This window comes from Dysidea avara, chromosome 15 (genome assembly GCF_963678975.1).
Source record: "Dysidea avara chromosome 15, odDysAvar1.4, whole genome shotgun sequence".
Classification (NCBI taxonomy): Eukaryota; Metazoa; Porifera; class Demospongiae; order Dictyoceratida; family Dysideidae; genus Dysidea; species Dysidea avara.
Genome location: NC_089286.1, coordinates 8,011,671 through 8,029,494, shown reverse-complemented (window position 1 = coordinate 8,029,494; position 17,824 = coordinate 8,011,671). Strand labels below are relative to the sequence as shown.

General features: G+C 41.0%; 1 protein-coding gene across 1 annotated transcript in view; it reads left to right on the top strand.

Moving 5' to 3' along the window:
• LOC136245248 (uncharacterized) overlaps positions 1-17,824 on the top strand; it is a 201,949-nt gene that overhangs the window by 143,190 nt on the left and 40,935 nt on the right. Inside the window, exon 29 of the mRNA XM_066036736.1 lies at positions 10,274-10,358. Within this exon, the coding sequence (XP_065892808.1) occupies positions 10,274-10,358 (85 nt within the window). The remainder of the gene's footprint in view (positions 1-10,273; positions 10,359-17,824) is intronic.

The window sequence follows — 17,824 nt, the reverse complement described above, 5'->3', positions numbered from 1 at the left end:
ACCCTGTTTCTTTAGTAAGTATGCAAGCTCAGTTGAATAGCTGGTGGACTGACTGCTAGAGATCCAAAGTTTCCTGGCAGAGTTAAGTTCTGTTGCAGTCAGTGGACCATTAAGAAGTGGTTGCTGTTTATGTGAATTGTGAATGTATCTAAGTACATATGCTGTGACAGCTACCAATTTACCAACAGAACTATAACATGTAATGTTGACAACATTATGAATACCTGCTATATTTCCATCACTTCCCTGTGTTGTTGAGGGTATGTTCTCACAGTCATCATCATCTTCTACCAATTGTAGTAGAGCATTAGTTGATACCCATTGTGGCCAGTCTTCTCTGGATAACAGCCATGGGGCCCGTGTAACCATAACTCCGATGAAAAAAGCTGTTGGGCGGAGATCCCCCTAGTCAGAAGATCAGCAGGGTTATCACCAGATGGTGTAAAGGACCATGAATTAGCTGGGAAAGCTCCAATAATCTCTGTGACATGGTGTGAAATGAATGGCTTGGAATGATTGTGTGACTTGTATATCCAGTGAAGAACGATTTGGCTGTCCGTCCACATGTGAATATGGCTAAAGGAATCATCAGATTGAAGATGAACGGCTGATTTGACAAATCGCACAAGCCTTGTAGCCATAACAGCTGCCATCAGTTCTAGTCTGGGGAGGGTGACAGTTTTGATAGGAGCAACACGGCACTTTGACATGACTAGTGAAACCTCTTGGTTTTGGCAAATATACACAACAGCACCGTATGCCTTAGTGCTGGCATCTGAAAAGGCATATAGATGGCAAGTAGGTGTGACTGGTGTAGAGAGGTAAGTTCTTGGAATGGTGAATTGTGGTAGTTCATTAGGTCGGGAAGAATACTGAGCCAGGCATCTGTGATCTCTTTGGAGAGGGGTTCGTACCATGTAAACTTGGTCTGCCAGATCTCTTGAAGCAGAATTTTGGCTCTTACAGACACAGGTGTTACAAAGCCCAAGGGATCAAATATCTGTGATGAGGTTTGTAGGACATCCCTCTTTGTGACAAAGGTGTTAGCTGGTGAGAGTAACCTTGGAGCAAGTGATAATGTGTCAGTGGTAGTGTTCCATCTGAGTCCCAGTAGTTCTATAGTTGGGTTAGGATCACCTGTTTTGTCCCTAGCTGTGATTGTTCAGAGACAGCGGCTATTGGATGACCATGAATGGAGATTAAAGTTGGCCTGGCTCATAAGTTCTCGAGACTGTTTGTAATAGACTTGTAACTCTGTAATGCAGCCAGACAAGATGTTGTCAACATGCATGTTTTGCTTCATATCTTCTGCGACTGGGGAGGCAACTTTACTTAGATGTAAGTCAAGCACTGCTGCAAGCATAGAGGGTGAACTAGAAGATCCAAATGGAACAACTGTAAAGTGGTAGGTGACAAATTCGTCTGTAGAGTTCTCTGATCTAGGTGTCCATAAAAATCTGGTAAAATTCCTGTCATCAGGATGCAGCTTTACATGCAGGAATGCCTTTTCAATGTCTGTGGCAAGAGCAAAGGTATGACAATGAAAACATATCAGTATGGCACATAAGTTGTTTAGAAATGGAGGTTCAGCAATTAAACAATCATTGAGACTAGCTGACTTACCATTGTCACGACAGCTAGAGTCATAAACAATACGGATGGGCATTGTGGCAGAGTCCTTCTTGATTGCATGATGGGGTAGATAATGAGTGTTTTCAGTAGTGTCATTGTCATCAACTCTTTCAATAAAACCTCTCTTCTCTTGGTCCTTAATAATGTTGTCATAGATGTTTAGGAGATCTGGTGTTTGCTTAAGTTTCTGCAGTAATGTAGTTGTTTGTTTCTTACAAATAGTGATGTTTGAGGGTAAGAAGGGTTTGTCCTCTTTCCAAGGAAATCTTGCTACGTACATGCCCTCAGGTGTTTGTGTGATTGAAGATTGCTGATAAGTGCAAAGGAAGGTAGAATCCACAGCTTGTTTGATAGCATCTGTACCAACAGATTCAATGGACCAGAATTTCTCAAGATTGAGCTCTTCAGGCATCATTGTGGAAGCCATCTGTAGTAAAATAGAAGTGGCTGTCTGTGAGAGTGAGTATGGCAGTGGCCCCGATAAAAGATAGCCTAGTTTGGACTCCTGAGCTGTGGGACCATCTCCTCTGACGATGGTGTCATGGACAAATTCCCAGTAATAGTCAGTCCCAATCAAGACTGATATATTGAAATTCTTATCGGAGGTTACCGGATGAGCTAACTTGAGTCCACTCAAATGTGGTATAGTGCTAACAGACATGGAGACAGCATTCTGGATGGGTGCAGAAATTGTTGGTATAATGAGCACCGATATAGGAATTAGTTCTCCGGTGATAGTAACTCTGAGCTTCTGGTGTAATCTGGATGTGCTGCCAAATGATACCAATGAAATATCTGTTGTACTAGTGGGTAATATGCCTAATTCTTTAACCATCTCAACGAGTGTTGAGCTCCTTCATCAAAAAGAATATTTTCCTTTGTCTTGTTGTTTTCAGCGATAATAGGAGCAACTGCAGTTTTAAGTAGGCAAGTAGCTGCTGACTGTGGTGTTGTAGAAGGAGATATTGGTGTAAGAAACCCTTCAACATCTGTTGAAAATTGGGTGCTGGTGGCTTATCAGCTGTCTTGTCATGAGTAGGTCCTGAGTGCTGTGTTTCACTGTTACACAAGGTGGTGTGGTGTTTCTTCTTGCATTTCTTGCACCGAAATCTTGACTGGCACTGTGATATCTTGTGATGTGCCAAACAGTTAAAGCACAGGTTTTCCCTCTTGATGATCTCAAGCCGCTTCTGGTGGTCTGTCACAGATTCACATGTATGTGTAGGGTGAGGCCCTTTGCAGAACACGCACACTGGTCCTTTCTTCTTGCCTGTATTGCCACATATGGTTGAGTCATCCTTACTATCTTTAGTACTAACTTGAAAGGCGGCTGTAGGGGAAGTGTCAGTAACTGGGTTGTATGGACTGTATAAACCAGATTCAAGTACTCTGATTTCTTTCTGCAAAGCTGCCATTAAATCTGAAAGTATTCACTGGGTGTTTGAATGTTCTCTAGCAAGGTTGCGCCTAACCTCAGTGGTGAGTTTTTTCATAACAATTGGCACTAGCAGATCTCCATACGACTTCTCAGACTTCCCTAGTGATGACAGACCACGAATGTGGCTCTCCACTGAGTCATAAAACATTCGTAAACTTGATAAACTGTTCGTAGGGGATGTCATGCTAACCAGAGCCTTCGTGTGGGCATTAATCAGTTCATGTGGTTGCCCAAAATGGTCTCGAAGCAATGTTACTACGTGTCTGTAGTTCAGGTCTGAAAGAGGAAGTCCACCAATTGCTCTGGCAGCATCTCCCTGCAACTGTGCCTTGAGATAATTGAACTTTTGTATCCCACTGAGGTTGGGATTGGCATCAATTGCAGCATAGAATGAATCCCAAAATGTCTGCCAAGTTAAGGGGTTCCCTGAGAAAGTTGGCAAAGATAGCTTTGGTAGACGGCTAGTGGCAAACTGTTGGGCACTGGCGTGATATCCCGCTGCTGATGTTAGAAATGATCCATGATGTGTGAAATGATCCACTGATGAGGTGTATAAACTTCTGGCATCAGGTACTGATAACATCACTGGACTCTGATGATTGGCGGAACTTGTGATAGGTGCATAAGAGGCAACTGGTGTCAAAGGTGGCGGCATAATGTTGTTGGTGACAATCATTTCTGGTATTGGTACAGAAGGCATTACCATACTGGTCTGTTTAGTTAGAGTCGGGGGTGTTAGCAATACACTAGTTACTGAATTTGTCGACTCTGGGGTGTAACCTGCCCCTGTCAATGTTGCTACACTATCCAACTGTGGTAGGCTAGCACTATGTGGTAAGCTTGCACTTAATTGTGGTTCACTATTGGATAATATTATGGTGATATCTGACTGTGGTGGACTTATACTCTCTATAGACTGACTCACTTGTGGTTGGCTTGTTGTGGGACTACTGCTCTTTGGATGGTTGTGTAAGTTTGAACTCTTGTCAACTTATCCAAAACCTCGTCCTTGAGTTCCTCTGATTCCGTGATGTAGTCTTCCAGTTCGTGAGGATCATTAATTAGAATAGTGATCTGCTCATCAATCTTATTCAACTTGTCTCCCTTGTCCTGAAGTTGCTCCATGGCCTTAGTGAGTAGAGTGATAGAGTATCCGTCCGCTTCCTTTTCAATCAGATTGTCTATCCTGTTGTAGACTCGTGTCACGTGGGATTTCAGTCCTTTGCGAGTTGCTTGATGATGAGTCAGCTGCTCCATTTATCTGGCGTGGTCCGCTATAAACACAGAACAAACTACGGTATCAAGTAGGTTCGTGGCTTGCCTTAGCGGGTACCGTTATCTACAATTTGCCACAGTACCACAACTTCTTAGACTGGGATTTATGTTTCCGGACCAATTTCTGTCACAGCACCACAATATTGGAGAAGCGTGATAGCTCAGGTTCTAAAGGGAGGAGCGACTCGTCAGGATCACCATGTTGACAACTGATAGAATTAAAGCACATGACATACACTAGGGTACAAGCACACATACGCACGTGTTCTAACTAAAGTACATTACGTAACTATATTCTAAATATAGTTCACAGTTCTAGACAGTTTTAGTTTGTTGTTGTAGCCATTTTAATGTGTAGTGTAATCCTTTACTGAACTTGTGATCTGTTACTATTTCATGATAATTGTGATATTCTGGTACTGGATTAGTCGGTTACTACATTGGTGATGAGGCAAACTGGACAATAGCCAGCAAGACATATGGCAACGTGGAAAAATTTGACCACGCAACAGAGAATTGGGCGGCCTACATGGAACAAATGGAACAGTATTTTATTGCTAACAACGTGACTACTAACAACAAGAAATGAGCGATACTCATTAGTACGTATAGACCAACCACATACAGTTTGATTCACAGTTTAGTAGCACCGTCAAAAGTCAGTGACATCCAGTACGCAGCTCTAGTGGACAAGATTAACAAACATTTTAATCCTTGCCCTTCCATAATAATGGAAAGGTACAAATTTCACTCCAAAATGCAGCAACCAGGAGAATCAATCACCACGTTTGTGTATGGAAGCTAACAGAGTTTTGCGATTTTGGTAACACTGTAAACGACATGTTGAGAGACAGATTCATGGCCGGACTGAATAACAGTTGTATACAACACCGCCTCCTGGCAGAAACAACACTGACCTTCGCAAAGGCTCAGGAAATTGCACAAGCAATGGAGTTAGCAGAAAAAGATGTGCAGTCCATTCAGGCTGTCACACAGATCCCAGTACACAAGGTAGCCACACCACCAGTTCCCAATAAACATCACTCAACCCAACCTGCAACCCAACCTACAACCCAACCTCCATCTGGAGGACAGACTTCATGTCAGTGTTACTACTGTGGGGGGAAGCATGCAGCCACCAGCCGCCATTTCAAAACTGCACAATGCCACAGCTGTGGTAAAACTGGTCACATATCCAGGGTGTGCCGATCTAAGGGAGCAAATTCAGTCATGGATAAACCAATGAATGTAGTGGTGGGCCAATCTGTTCAACCTTTTCCTGGCAATGGTGAATATACACTGTTCCCAGTGGTATCATGCCAGCCCATGTTCCTGCTATGGAAAACATCAATAGTGATTAATGGACAGGAGGTACAAATGGAGATAGACACTGATGCATCAGTTAAATTAGTCAGCGAAGCAACCTTCACCACACTAAAAGCCTTCACAACACTGCCACCATTGGAACCAGCAAGTATCAAACTTCACACATACACAGGAGAAGAGATTAATACCTTGGGTACGGTATTAGTAACAGTAGAGAAGAAGGATCAAAAACTTACCCTACCACTCCTGGTAGTGGTCGGAACTGGTCCAAATCTGATTGGCCAAAACTGGCTTGCAGAGCTGCATCTTGATTGGAGAGAAGTAAATACTATTTGTGAATGTTACTCATTAAACCCTATTCTTGAACGCAATCAGGAAGTTTTTCAACCCAGATTGGGTTTAGTCAAAGATGTCAAAGCCAAATTATATGTGGACACTGATGCTAGGCCCCTGTTTTTCAAAGCCCGCTCAGTGCCATATGCACTTAGACAGAAAGTAGAACAAGAGTTGGAGAGATTGCAAGACCAAGATGTGAGTATACCTGTTCCACATTCAGAATGGGCTGCCCCATTGTACCTGTAGTCAAAAGGTACGACTCTGTGCGCATATGTGGAGATTACAAACTCACTGCCAACAAAGTGTCAAAGATTGAAATGTACCCCCTCCCACACATAGACGACTTGTTTGCTGCTCTGTCAGGTGGCCAAGTGTTTTCGAAGTTAGATTTTTCACACGCTTATCTGCAAGTACAACTTTCCAATTCATCACAGAAATACCTTGTTATAAACACCCACAAGGGACTTTATGCATATAAAAGACTGCCATTTGGGGTTTCATCTGCCCCTGCAATTTTTCAACGAATCATGGACAATTTGTTGCAGGGAATCCCAGGGGTGTGTACTTACTTAGATGACATACTGATCACTGGAAAAACAATGAAGGACCATCTTGACCACCTTGATGCAGTGTTGACGCACCTACGAGAATTGGGGATGAAGAAAAATGCCAGTTTTTGATGTCTAAAGTGGAGTACCTTGGCTATGTGATTAGTAGTAAAGGGTTAGAGCCTTCGTCATCTAAGGTGGCTGCAATTGTCAATGCCCCCGCTCCTCATAATATCTCTGAGCTAAGGTCATTACTTGGATTGGTGAACTACTACGGAAAATTCCTGCCTGATCTAGCTTCAACATTAACTCCATTGTACAAGCTTTTTTACAAAAGGGAACTAAATGGGATTGGAATCAGGAACAAGTCATGGCCCTGGATAATGTGCGGGTTGTTTTACAGTCATCAAACTTGTTGACTCACTATGACCCAAATCAACCGCTAGTGCTGGCATGTGATGCCTCCCCAGTTGGGCTCGGAGCAGTTCTCTCACACAGATTTAGTGATGGAACAGAGAAACCTATTTCCTATGCATCTAGAACCTTGGCCACTGCTGAGAAGAAACATTCACAGTTAGATAAAGAAGCATTAGCCATCATTTTCGGAGTGAAGCACTACCACCATTATCTTTATGGATGTGAGTTCATTATATTGTCTGACCCCAAACCATTAATGCATATTTTTAGTCAATCCAAGATGACGCCAGTCATGGCATCGGCTAGGATCCAGAGATGGGCAATCCTCTAGGGTGGGTATCAATACACTATTGAGTACAAACCAGGGCCACGAAATGCTAATGCTGATGCATTCAGCAGGTTGCCATTAGCAACCAGTCCTCAAGATGTCTCCACACCCCCAGAGATTGTCCATCTGATGGAACAGTTGGAGGCCACCCCAGCCTCAGCTTCACAAGTTTGCATACAGACAGCCTGTGACCCAATGTTATGTTTGGCTGGCCTCTAACTAAGAAGTGTCCTCCAGAATTACACCCATTTATGAAATGGAAAGAGGAACTTAGTGTACAAAATGATTGCTTAGAAAGGGTAGTAGTTCCTTCAAAGTTACAAAGGAAGGTAACTGAGGAGCTGCATACAATGCATTCTGGTATATCTCGGATGAAAGGTCTAGCCCGCCAGCATGTGTGGTGGCCTGGGTTTGATTTAGACTTGGAAAGAAAGGTCAAGGGGTGTAATATTTGTCAAACCACTCATCACAATCCCCCAGCAGCCTTGCTGCACCCTTGGGAGTGGCCTCAACAGCCCTGGCAGCATGTCCATGCCGATTATGCAGGGCCTTTTCTTGGAAAGATATTCCTCATACAAATCGATGCATACAGCAAATGGATTGACATCCATATGGTTAATGCCAGTACATCCCAGGTCACGATTAAGAAGATGTGTACAACATTTGCTGCCTTTGGCCTTCCACAAACCCTAGTCACTGATAATGGTACACAATTTACAAGCTCAGAATTTTCACAATTTACAAAGGCAAATGGAATCAAACACATAATGTCATCACTGTATCACCCTTCTACCAATGGATTGGCTGTGGACTGTACAAAATTTTATGGAAGGTATGAAGAGGCAGTGTGATGGTTCCATAGAAACTTGTGTGACCAGATTCCTATTTGCATACCACAACACTCCCCATTCTACAACAGGGACTTCACCTGCTATGTTGATGTTCAACAGGCCATTGAGGTTGCACATTGATTTGTTGAAACCCGACATTCAGTCCACAGTACAGAGTCAGCAGTTCTGTTAGAAACTTTCTCATGATGTTCACTGCAAAGACAGACAGTTTTGTACCGGTGACAGCATGTTTTTCAAGAAATTTGGTCAAGGACCTGAATGGTTGCCTGGTGTCATTGATATGGTTAAGGGACCTGTGACATATTTGGCCAGGTTGACAGATGGTCAATAAGTCAGACGTCACGTAGATCACATCCGTGTTCATTCTCAGGGTCAAGCCAATGCGACCCATGATGACATATCATTTGGTTCCACCACCGACAATGCTGAAACACTGTTAGAGCAACCACAAGTTAGTCATGAGGAACCAGTACATATGTCAACCCGTAATCGTAAGCCACCTAACAGATTTCGCCCCGACTCTCAAACTTGAGGGGAAGGAATGTAGTGACTGACTATATATAGTAACGCATACACATAATTGTAAACACACGTGATTCTATCCTTATGTAGTCATTTTAATGTGTAGTGTAATCCTTTACTGAACTTGTGATCTGTTACTATTTCATGATAATTATGATATTCTGGTACTGGATTAGTCGGTTACTACAGGTGTGAATCTAATAAGGATCCGCAAAGTTATGGAAGATTATTTGCATTAAAAATGGCAAAAGTTTGCAGGGTAAACCGCTTATAGGAAATTAAAGCTTGAAAATTGATATGTATATAGATTAACTATCGTAGCTCAAACTTTTTGTGGTTTAAACGAAATTGAAATGATAGCTACAGATCTACAGGAAAAAAAATCAACTTGGTGTAAAGTTGAGGGGTTAAAATACTCTAATACAACAGTCAACGAGTAACAAAACCTGCCCAAAAATGTTGGAAAAGAAGTGATCAGAGTTCAAACCAGGGACCTCCATACCTAACTGCCAATGCCTTAACCACTGAACCACTGTTGCTTGTTGATAAGCTTCCTTGATTTCTAATTTATAAATGAAAATTCTAGTGAAAATCACATCATTATTACATCTGCACAACAGAAATTCTAGAACATTCTATGTGTGTTCTATTAGAGGTCTTAAAAAGTGTGCATTCTATTAGAGTAGTACGAGATAAGTCAAATAAACTCTGCAATATAGTATGATTATAACTTCTGTCTTTCATAAAGGGATCATAATCATCATTGTGCCTGTAGATACGTAAGTAAAAACAAACCTAGCTTTTGTGTATGCAAAATACAAAAAGAAGTGAAATCTCAGCCAAAACAGCTATAAGCTGTAAAAAGGGGTGCAGTCTTGAATAGCCTGGGTGAAAAAAGTTGTGAAAGCAAAGGTGGCAACCAAGAAATGGCTGCAATGATGTTTATACCAGTCAAATTTTGTAATACCACTGTGCATTATTAAAATGGACTGGTATCATCATTGCAGCCATTTCTTGGCTGCCACCTTTACTTTCACAACCTTTTTCACCCAGGTTATTCAAGGTTGCACCCCTTTTGTAACAGTTTTGGCTTAAATGATTTCTAACATCTACCAACAGAAATTCTAGATTGTTTTAGAACATTCTATGTATATTAGAAGTCCTCAAAAAGTGTGTGTTCTTTTAGAGTAGTGCAAAATAAGTAACAAATGGTCAAAAAAACTCTGCAATATAATACTATTGTAACTTCTGTCTTTCATAAAGGGATAACCATCATTGTTCCTGTAGATAAAAAGAAATCGGGTAAAAACAATCCTTCATGGCTGCATGGCTTTGAAAAAAGAACAGCTAAGCTGTAAAAAAGGGTGTGGTCTTGAATAGCCTGAGTGAAACAGTTGTGAAATCAAGGGTAGCAGCCATGAAATGGCTGCAATGATGTTAATTCCAGTCAATTTTAATTATCATCATTGTAGCATTTCTTGGCTGCCATCTTTGATTTCACAACTTTTTTCACTCAGGTTATTCTTCAAGACTGTACCCTTTTTTACAGCTCAGCCGTTTTGCTATAGTAAACATATTGTTTATCTACATTTTTATTTAGGACTTCCAATACCAATGGCAGCAGTAACAGCTGGATTGTCCTATGATAAATATTGGATTAATGATAATGATGAAAGAAGGACAGCGTAAGCTACCTACTTACTACATAATTAAAATCCACCATGATATGTGACCATCTCAGCAAATCCAGTGTAATTCATACAATTAAACACTTCTGTAAATGAAATCATGTGTGCCATAAAGAAACAATATACAAGTTTTAAATAATCAAGTGTCTCACCTACCAATGTAATGCAGTGTGAATTCATTGATTTTAATGGTCTAATGTAATCCAAATATGTACGAATAAAAGAATTAATCAAGTCATTACTTAGCATGTCTCAAAGTAAATACTGTGTTGGCAGAAACTTTCGAAGAATGAAATTTTTGCGAGTTTTGCAAGTGATGACAGCTTTGCAAAAATACAATAGTAAGCTAAATGTATTTCCATTGGCTGCTTTTGGAGTTTTGTGAATAATAAAATCAGCTTTTCGGACATTTTTCACAAAAAAATTTCTGCCTACATGGCAGCATCTTATTTTCCTGCTCATTGAGTGTTCAAATATTTATTCCCGTAGCATACAGACTATGTGCATTTTGTACATGTGGCTGTTTATGATTCAGTAAATCATCTTTATTTAATCATCTTTGTACTTGTACAAGTGCAACGAAAATTAAAAATTTTACATTTGAGCATATGTGATAGAATATAAAAAGCAACAGAACAAGGGAAGTTATCTACACCTACTAGTGGACATTTAATTCCTACTACAGTACCATGCAACCTGCCAATAATATCTGAAGCAAGGATTAAATGGTCACTAGTACATATAGCGGCAGGTGTAGGTGACTTCCCTTGTTCTGTTGGTTTTATATTGCTTTTATTATGTCACACATTCCTCCTCAAATGTGACTATTTTTCCTTACACTTGTTTGTTTCTTTTGTAATAAATCTAATCCAAAACAGCCAAGCTGTAAAAAATGAGTGTGGCCCTCAAAAAGGCTATGGTGAAAAAAGATGTGAAATCCAAGGTGGTGGCCAAGAAATGGCTGTGATGGTAGGTTAATAGTAAAAATTTTAATAATGACAATTCAGGTGAATTTGGTGCCGCTTGGTCTTGGCACAAAATTCACCTGAACTGTCATTATTAAAATTTTTACCATTAACCTACCATCACAGCCATTTCTTGGCCGCCACCTTGGATTTCACATCTTTTTTCACTATAGCGTTTTTGAGGGCCACACTCTTTTTTTACAGCTTGGCTGTTTTGGATTAGATTTCACTTCTTTTTGTATTTGTATACCCCAAAGCCGGCCTACGGCCAGCTTTGGGGCTTTTTAAATTCATCTTTTTTTTCTTTACCACAGGAAGAAGAAAAAGATGAAGAATTTAAACACTTTAACTATTTCTGATTTTATCAGTAAATGTACAAATTATATATATATATATAATACATATATTAATGCCATACCTGTTTCACTGCCCATACAAAAGTCTCAATAGTAGCAGTGAAATTTATCCCCTATTTCACTGGCAGCAGTGAAAAAGTTGTAATTGCAATTTCATTGGCTAGAATTTATGTTAACAATGTAGCGCCAATAAGTGTTGACGCGTGTTTAGTATATACATAGTGACAAATTGCGTACATGGTAACGCTAATGCACAGCATGCGTATATGCAGCGAGTATGGTATTAACTGGGAATAGCATGGGTAGCAGTGAAATTTGGGATAAATACCACTCTTGTTGTATTTTAAATGGTAAATTTCACTCGGCTTTGCCTCATGAAATTTATCCCCATTTCCAATACAATACTCGTGGTTTTTGTCCCAAATTTCACTGCTACCCATGCTATTACTAGTACTTATTACATATCATGTTTGCAGCTGATCTCTCTACTGGGTGACTTGAAATGTAACTGAAGTCTCTTCAGGATGATTTGTTTGCAGCTGAACTCTCTACATGGTAGTTTCTTTGTAAATGAACTTTCTACAAGGTGACTTCTTCTAGCTGATCTCTCTACAGGGTGACTTGTTTGTAGCTGATCTCTCTACAGGATGATTTGTTTCTAGCTGAACTCTCTACAGGGTGTTCTATTCGTAGCTGAACTTTCTACCGAGTGATTTTGTTTGCAGCTGATCTCTCTACATGATGGTTTCTTTGTAGCTGAACTCTCTACAAGGTGACTCCTTGATCTCTCTACAGGTTGATTTGTTTGTAGCTGAATTCTCTTCAGGGTGATTTGTTTGCAGCTGAACTATCTACATGGTATTTTCTTTGTAGCTGAACTCTCTACAAGGTGACTTCTTCTAGCTGATCTCTCTACAGAGTGACTTGTTCATAGCTGATTACTCTACAGGATGATTTGTTTCTAGCTGAACTCTCTACATGGTGTTTTCTTTGTAGCTGAACTCACTACAAGGTGACTTCTTCTCGCTGAACTCTCTACATGGTGTTTTCTTTGTAGCTGAACTCTCTACAAGGTGACTTCTTCTAGCTGAACTCTCTACAGGATGATCGTTTTGTAGCTGAATTCTTTACCAAATGATTTGTTTGCTGCTGAACTCTCTACATGATGGCTTCTTTGTAACCGAACTCTCTGCTGGGTGATTTGTTTGCAGCTGAACTCTCTACATGGTGTTTTCTTTGTAGCTGAACTCTCTACAAGGTGACTTCTTCTAGCTGAACTCTCTACAGGATGATTGTTTCGTAGCTGTACTCTCTACAGGATGATTTGTTTGCTGCTGAACTCTCTAAATGATGGCTTCTTTGTAGCCAAACTCTCTGCAGGGTGATTTGTTTGTAGCTGAACTCTCTACATGGTGTTTTCTTTGTAGCTGAACTCTCTACAAGGTGACTTCTTCTAGCTGATCTCTCTACAGGGTGACTTGTTCATAGCTGATCTCTCTACAGGATGATTTGTTTCTAGCTGAACTCTCTACATGGTGGTTTCTTTGTAGCTGAACTCTCTACAAGGTGACTTCTTCTAGCTGAACTCTCTACAGGGTGATCTTTTCATAGCTGAACTCTCTACATGTTTATTTGTTTGCTGCTGAACTCTCTACATGATGGCTTCTTTGTAGCTTAACTCTCTGTAGGGTGATTTGTTTCTAGCTGAACTCTCTACAGGGTGATCAGTTCACAGCTGAACCCTCTACAAGGTGGTTGATCTCTCTACAGTGTGATTTGATTGTAGCTGAACTCTCTCTGCAGGGCGATTTTTTGTAGCTGAACTCTCTACAAGGTGACGTTTTCTAGCTGAGCTCACTCTTGTTTCTAGCTGATCTCTCTAAAGAATAACTTGTTATAATTAGTAAAGCTGAACTCTTTACAGGGTGGATTTTGGTTGTTAAACTCTCTGCATGAAGACTTGTTTGTAGCAGAGTTCTCTACAGAGTGAATTGTTTGTAGCTGAACTCGCTACAGGGTGCATGACTTGTTGATAGCTGAACTCTCTTCAGTGTGACTTGTAATAATTCTACAGCAATATATTTGTAGCTGAACTCTCTACAGGGTAACTTACTTGTAGCTGAACTCTCTACAATATTAACTGGTTGCTGCTGAACTCCCTACAGCATAACTTGCAATGTAATAGAAATCTGTAATGGAGTAAGTCATGAATTAGCTGAATGCGAGGGGTCCGTCACGGACTGGAATCCCGTACAAGTCATTTGGAATCCCTCGGAATCTCGCACAAAATCTGGAATCTTGCCTTGGAATCTGGAATCTTTTGGTTGATTAAAGTCCGTGAATTTCCGAATAATTCCGGATATTCTAATAGCGTGCAACTCGTGGTATGCAGCTCGAGATGCAGCTATAAGCTTGTTGGCCTGTTATAACTTGCCTTGAGCTGTTAATTTCACTTCGCTTTAAACTTAGAGCGTTATTTTCTACTGTGTCTATATAGGTGTTTAAGAGCTTTTATGGATTCAACAGAGCACGAGTGTAGAGTCGAACTGCTGAATAGTTTTTTTGTTTTTTTTAAAGATTAGAACATACAAATAACAGTTAAACAATGAGCCTTATCCGCAATTACGTCACAACGCAAAAATGGCGGAAAATGTGGGGGCCTTTTGTACAGAGGGCCATTGGGAAGAAACCAAAAGCAGACCGTAGGACTACTCGAGAAGTACGAAAATGCGTGCCCCCTACATAGTAAGATAGTTAATAAGCCTCACCAGAGTTTTCTCATGCTTTCTTCACGTGGAACATCTCGAAACGTTATCCCTTCCATACAAAGTATCCCACTTGGCCCCCACACTTTTCGCCATTTTTGCGTTATTTTCGCGTTGTGACGTAATTGCGGATAAGGCTCATTAAATCAAAACTTGGTGAACTGAGTCTCTGACTGCTGAATAGTCGAGTCTCGAGTTTTGCCGAGTCCGTAGTTATGTCTCCGATTAACAGCGAACCACAAGGCGAATCCAGAGCCTATCCCAGGTACAGCGAAGTCTACAATGAGTAGCTAATGATATTTAGGTGCCGAGTTAGGTGCGAGTTGAACACGAAGTTGAGCAGCATTGTCTGAGCTCGCCGGCATTCGAGGAGAGCATCCGAGGCACTGATCGTCTATCCGAGAGAGTAGCTCGAGGTAGCTGTTACCTTTCCACGCATTGCTGTAGGGCTAGCGTGTCATTAATTTTGTTTGAGTACAGGATTTTAATTTTGTTAATTGGATTTCAGTAATTTAAATATTTCTTGGAATCCGGAATCTTGCCTGAAATTTCGTGGGATTCTGAATCTCGTACAGGATTTTAAGGTCGTGGCGGACCCCTCGGCTGAATGCTCTATTAGGGTGACTGTTCTATTAGAGTATCTCGATCTCGCATTTGCTACACGGAGTTGGCTTTGGAATTATAACTCAGTGGTTTGTAATCTGATTGTTCTATACTACTGCAAGGACTTTCTACGATGACTATTCCAGCTACGTACCCATTTTCAGCTCACTGCTCTAAGCTAGGGTCCGCAATCCGAAAAATCAACTACTACAAATCAATCCCTCTACCATTGTGGGGTGTTCATTGTAGTATCCCATTGCTTGATCCACCATGAAACCGGAGGCACGATTGTTGTCTTCACAGAAATATCATTTTCAGTATCTCACAAGATGCAAGATTTATTTTTAAAATTTCGTGCTCCACACAAAGGACCGCATGAAACTTGCTACTTAGCCAAATTGTATCCAGAGTTGTTGTAGTTGAAAACTACGCACAGAAATAAGTAAATGTTTTGCTGGGTGCCCGGCACAGGGTTGCTTTCTTTGAAAAAACAGACAAAGAAATACGAAGTTTCGAATTCAAACTGACCTACCACCCAGGGCAAGAGAAGCCAACTCTTCCTCATAGTGTTTCGATACGGTTGGGTGCATAGTCTGTCTATGCTGTTAGTTTGGAAAAGATCTGAGACTTCTCACCATCTGGGTGACGAGCGTCAAATTTTTTTGCAGCATCAAAGAATTGTGTTGCGAATTCTACCCATTTCCAGCGCTTCTGCAGCCATAACAATCATCAATTATAGACTAAAACTATGGCAAAAAATGTCCCCGAACGTTTGGTAATAGCGGTTGTCAATTATTATTTCATCCACTGCTTCCACGCCTCGCTCTAAGCTATGCATCAAGGGAGGCAGCAAAATCGTCCAAATTTGACTTCACCTCTCACGCTCAACAGCAGCTTCAAATCTTCACTAGATCACCCTACATCACCATTATGCTGCAAAACATCCCAAAACAAACCGAAAAATGCACAAAATCTTGCATTTTTTATTCGAGCTGGGTGGAGCTCCTGGTGAGCTGCTGGTATACTGCACAGGGCCGCCCACAGGGAGGGGGGGGGGGGGGGGGGGGCAACTGGGGCATTTTTCCCCGGGCCCCAGCCTGAAAGGGGCCCCAGGAGGCCCCATCAAGGGCCCCTCGAATACCTGTTTAAAAGATCGATATACTCTAATAGAGCAGTCAGACCTAAATACTCTAATAGAGCAGTCACAGTATTCTTCAGATTCTTCAGAGAAGCAGTGTAGTAAGCTTATAGATAAGGAGATATGGTTAGTGAGGGGTAGGTATTGTCATTGTTAGCAGGTCATGACCTTTTTTTTTTTTTTTTTTTTGGTCTTTAACTTATAGCTTGGGTAAAGTTGTGATTCAGAATGGAAACCTCCTTGCTTCTGGGGCCCCACTTTAACTTTTTTGCCCTGGGCCCCTTACTTTCTCTGGGCGGCCCTGATACTGCATCATATGAAATCACAGAAACACCAACTACTACTACTACCAAACATTTTGAACCATCATTTATCATCATTCTAAACAAAATTAAGTGACCAGTGTGGCATCAGAAGTACTGGAAAGCACTTTGGTACCATTGAGAGAATCCCTTGAAATGACGCACGAAAATTTTTACGTTCTTCACCCAGATGGTGAGAAGTCTCAGATCCTTTCCAAACTAACAGCATAGACAGACTATGTATCCAACCTTAACACATCACTATGAGGAAGAGTTGGCTTTTCTTGTCTTGGCTGGTAGGGCAGTTTGAATTCGAAAATTCGTGTTTCGTTTTCTGCTTTTTGAGAGAAAGCAACCCTGTGCCGGGAACCCAGTGAATCATTTGCTTATTACTGTGCGTACTTTTTAACTACATTAACTCTAGATAATATCTAGCTAAGCAGCAAGTTCTATCCTGCTCTTTGTGTGGAGCCCAAATTTTAAAAAATAATTTTTGCATCTCACGAAATACTAAAATCGATAGTTCCGTGAAGGCAACAACCGTGCCTCCGGTTTCATGGTGGATCTAGCAATGGGATACTACAATGAACATCCCACAATGGTAGGGGGATCGATTTGTGAAAGTTGATTTTTCGGATTGCGGACCCTATCTAAGCGGTTTGCCTGGTAGGCGTGGACTTTTTTTGTGAAAATTATTGGTATTTTTATTCACGAATCTCCATCTCGCAATTGTTACACACCTTCGGTTTCATGTCATATCTACATCATCTTTATTTCGATTGCTTTCAAACCACCAAAAGGCACTCTTACAATGGTTGGTCTATCCACAAAACGATTTCAACTCATTCCATGAAACGGTATACCCTGTAGGTGTGACAACAAATCGATCTTGTTTTACGCAAATAATTGGTCATAAATCCTTAATCTTTCATCGGATTTGTACTACATTTGATACTAGGAATTGCCTTTTGACTGCCTTTCTGTGTGCCAAATTTCAAGGTGATCAGAGTACGTCTTTGCATTGTATAGCAATTTCTGCAAGACGAAGAAGAGAAAAAAAAAAGAAAAAACCCCGAAACTTTGGCTGCTCATAACTCGGAAATAGCTTGAACAATTTCCTTCCAATTTGGAATGTGGACTCCCCTAGCTGGCAGGCAACTCTTTAGCAAATTTGGTTCCAATCGGATAAGGTATCACCGAGATACAAAGGTGTGAAAATGACGTTTTCTTTCTTCCTGTCAATATACCCACAGTGTGGCGTGCCGGCTCGCACAATACACTATCGGTGTCTTGATGTGAGCAATCACTTACTGCATAAAGGGAGAAATAGCACA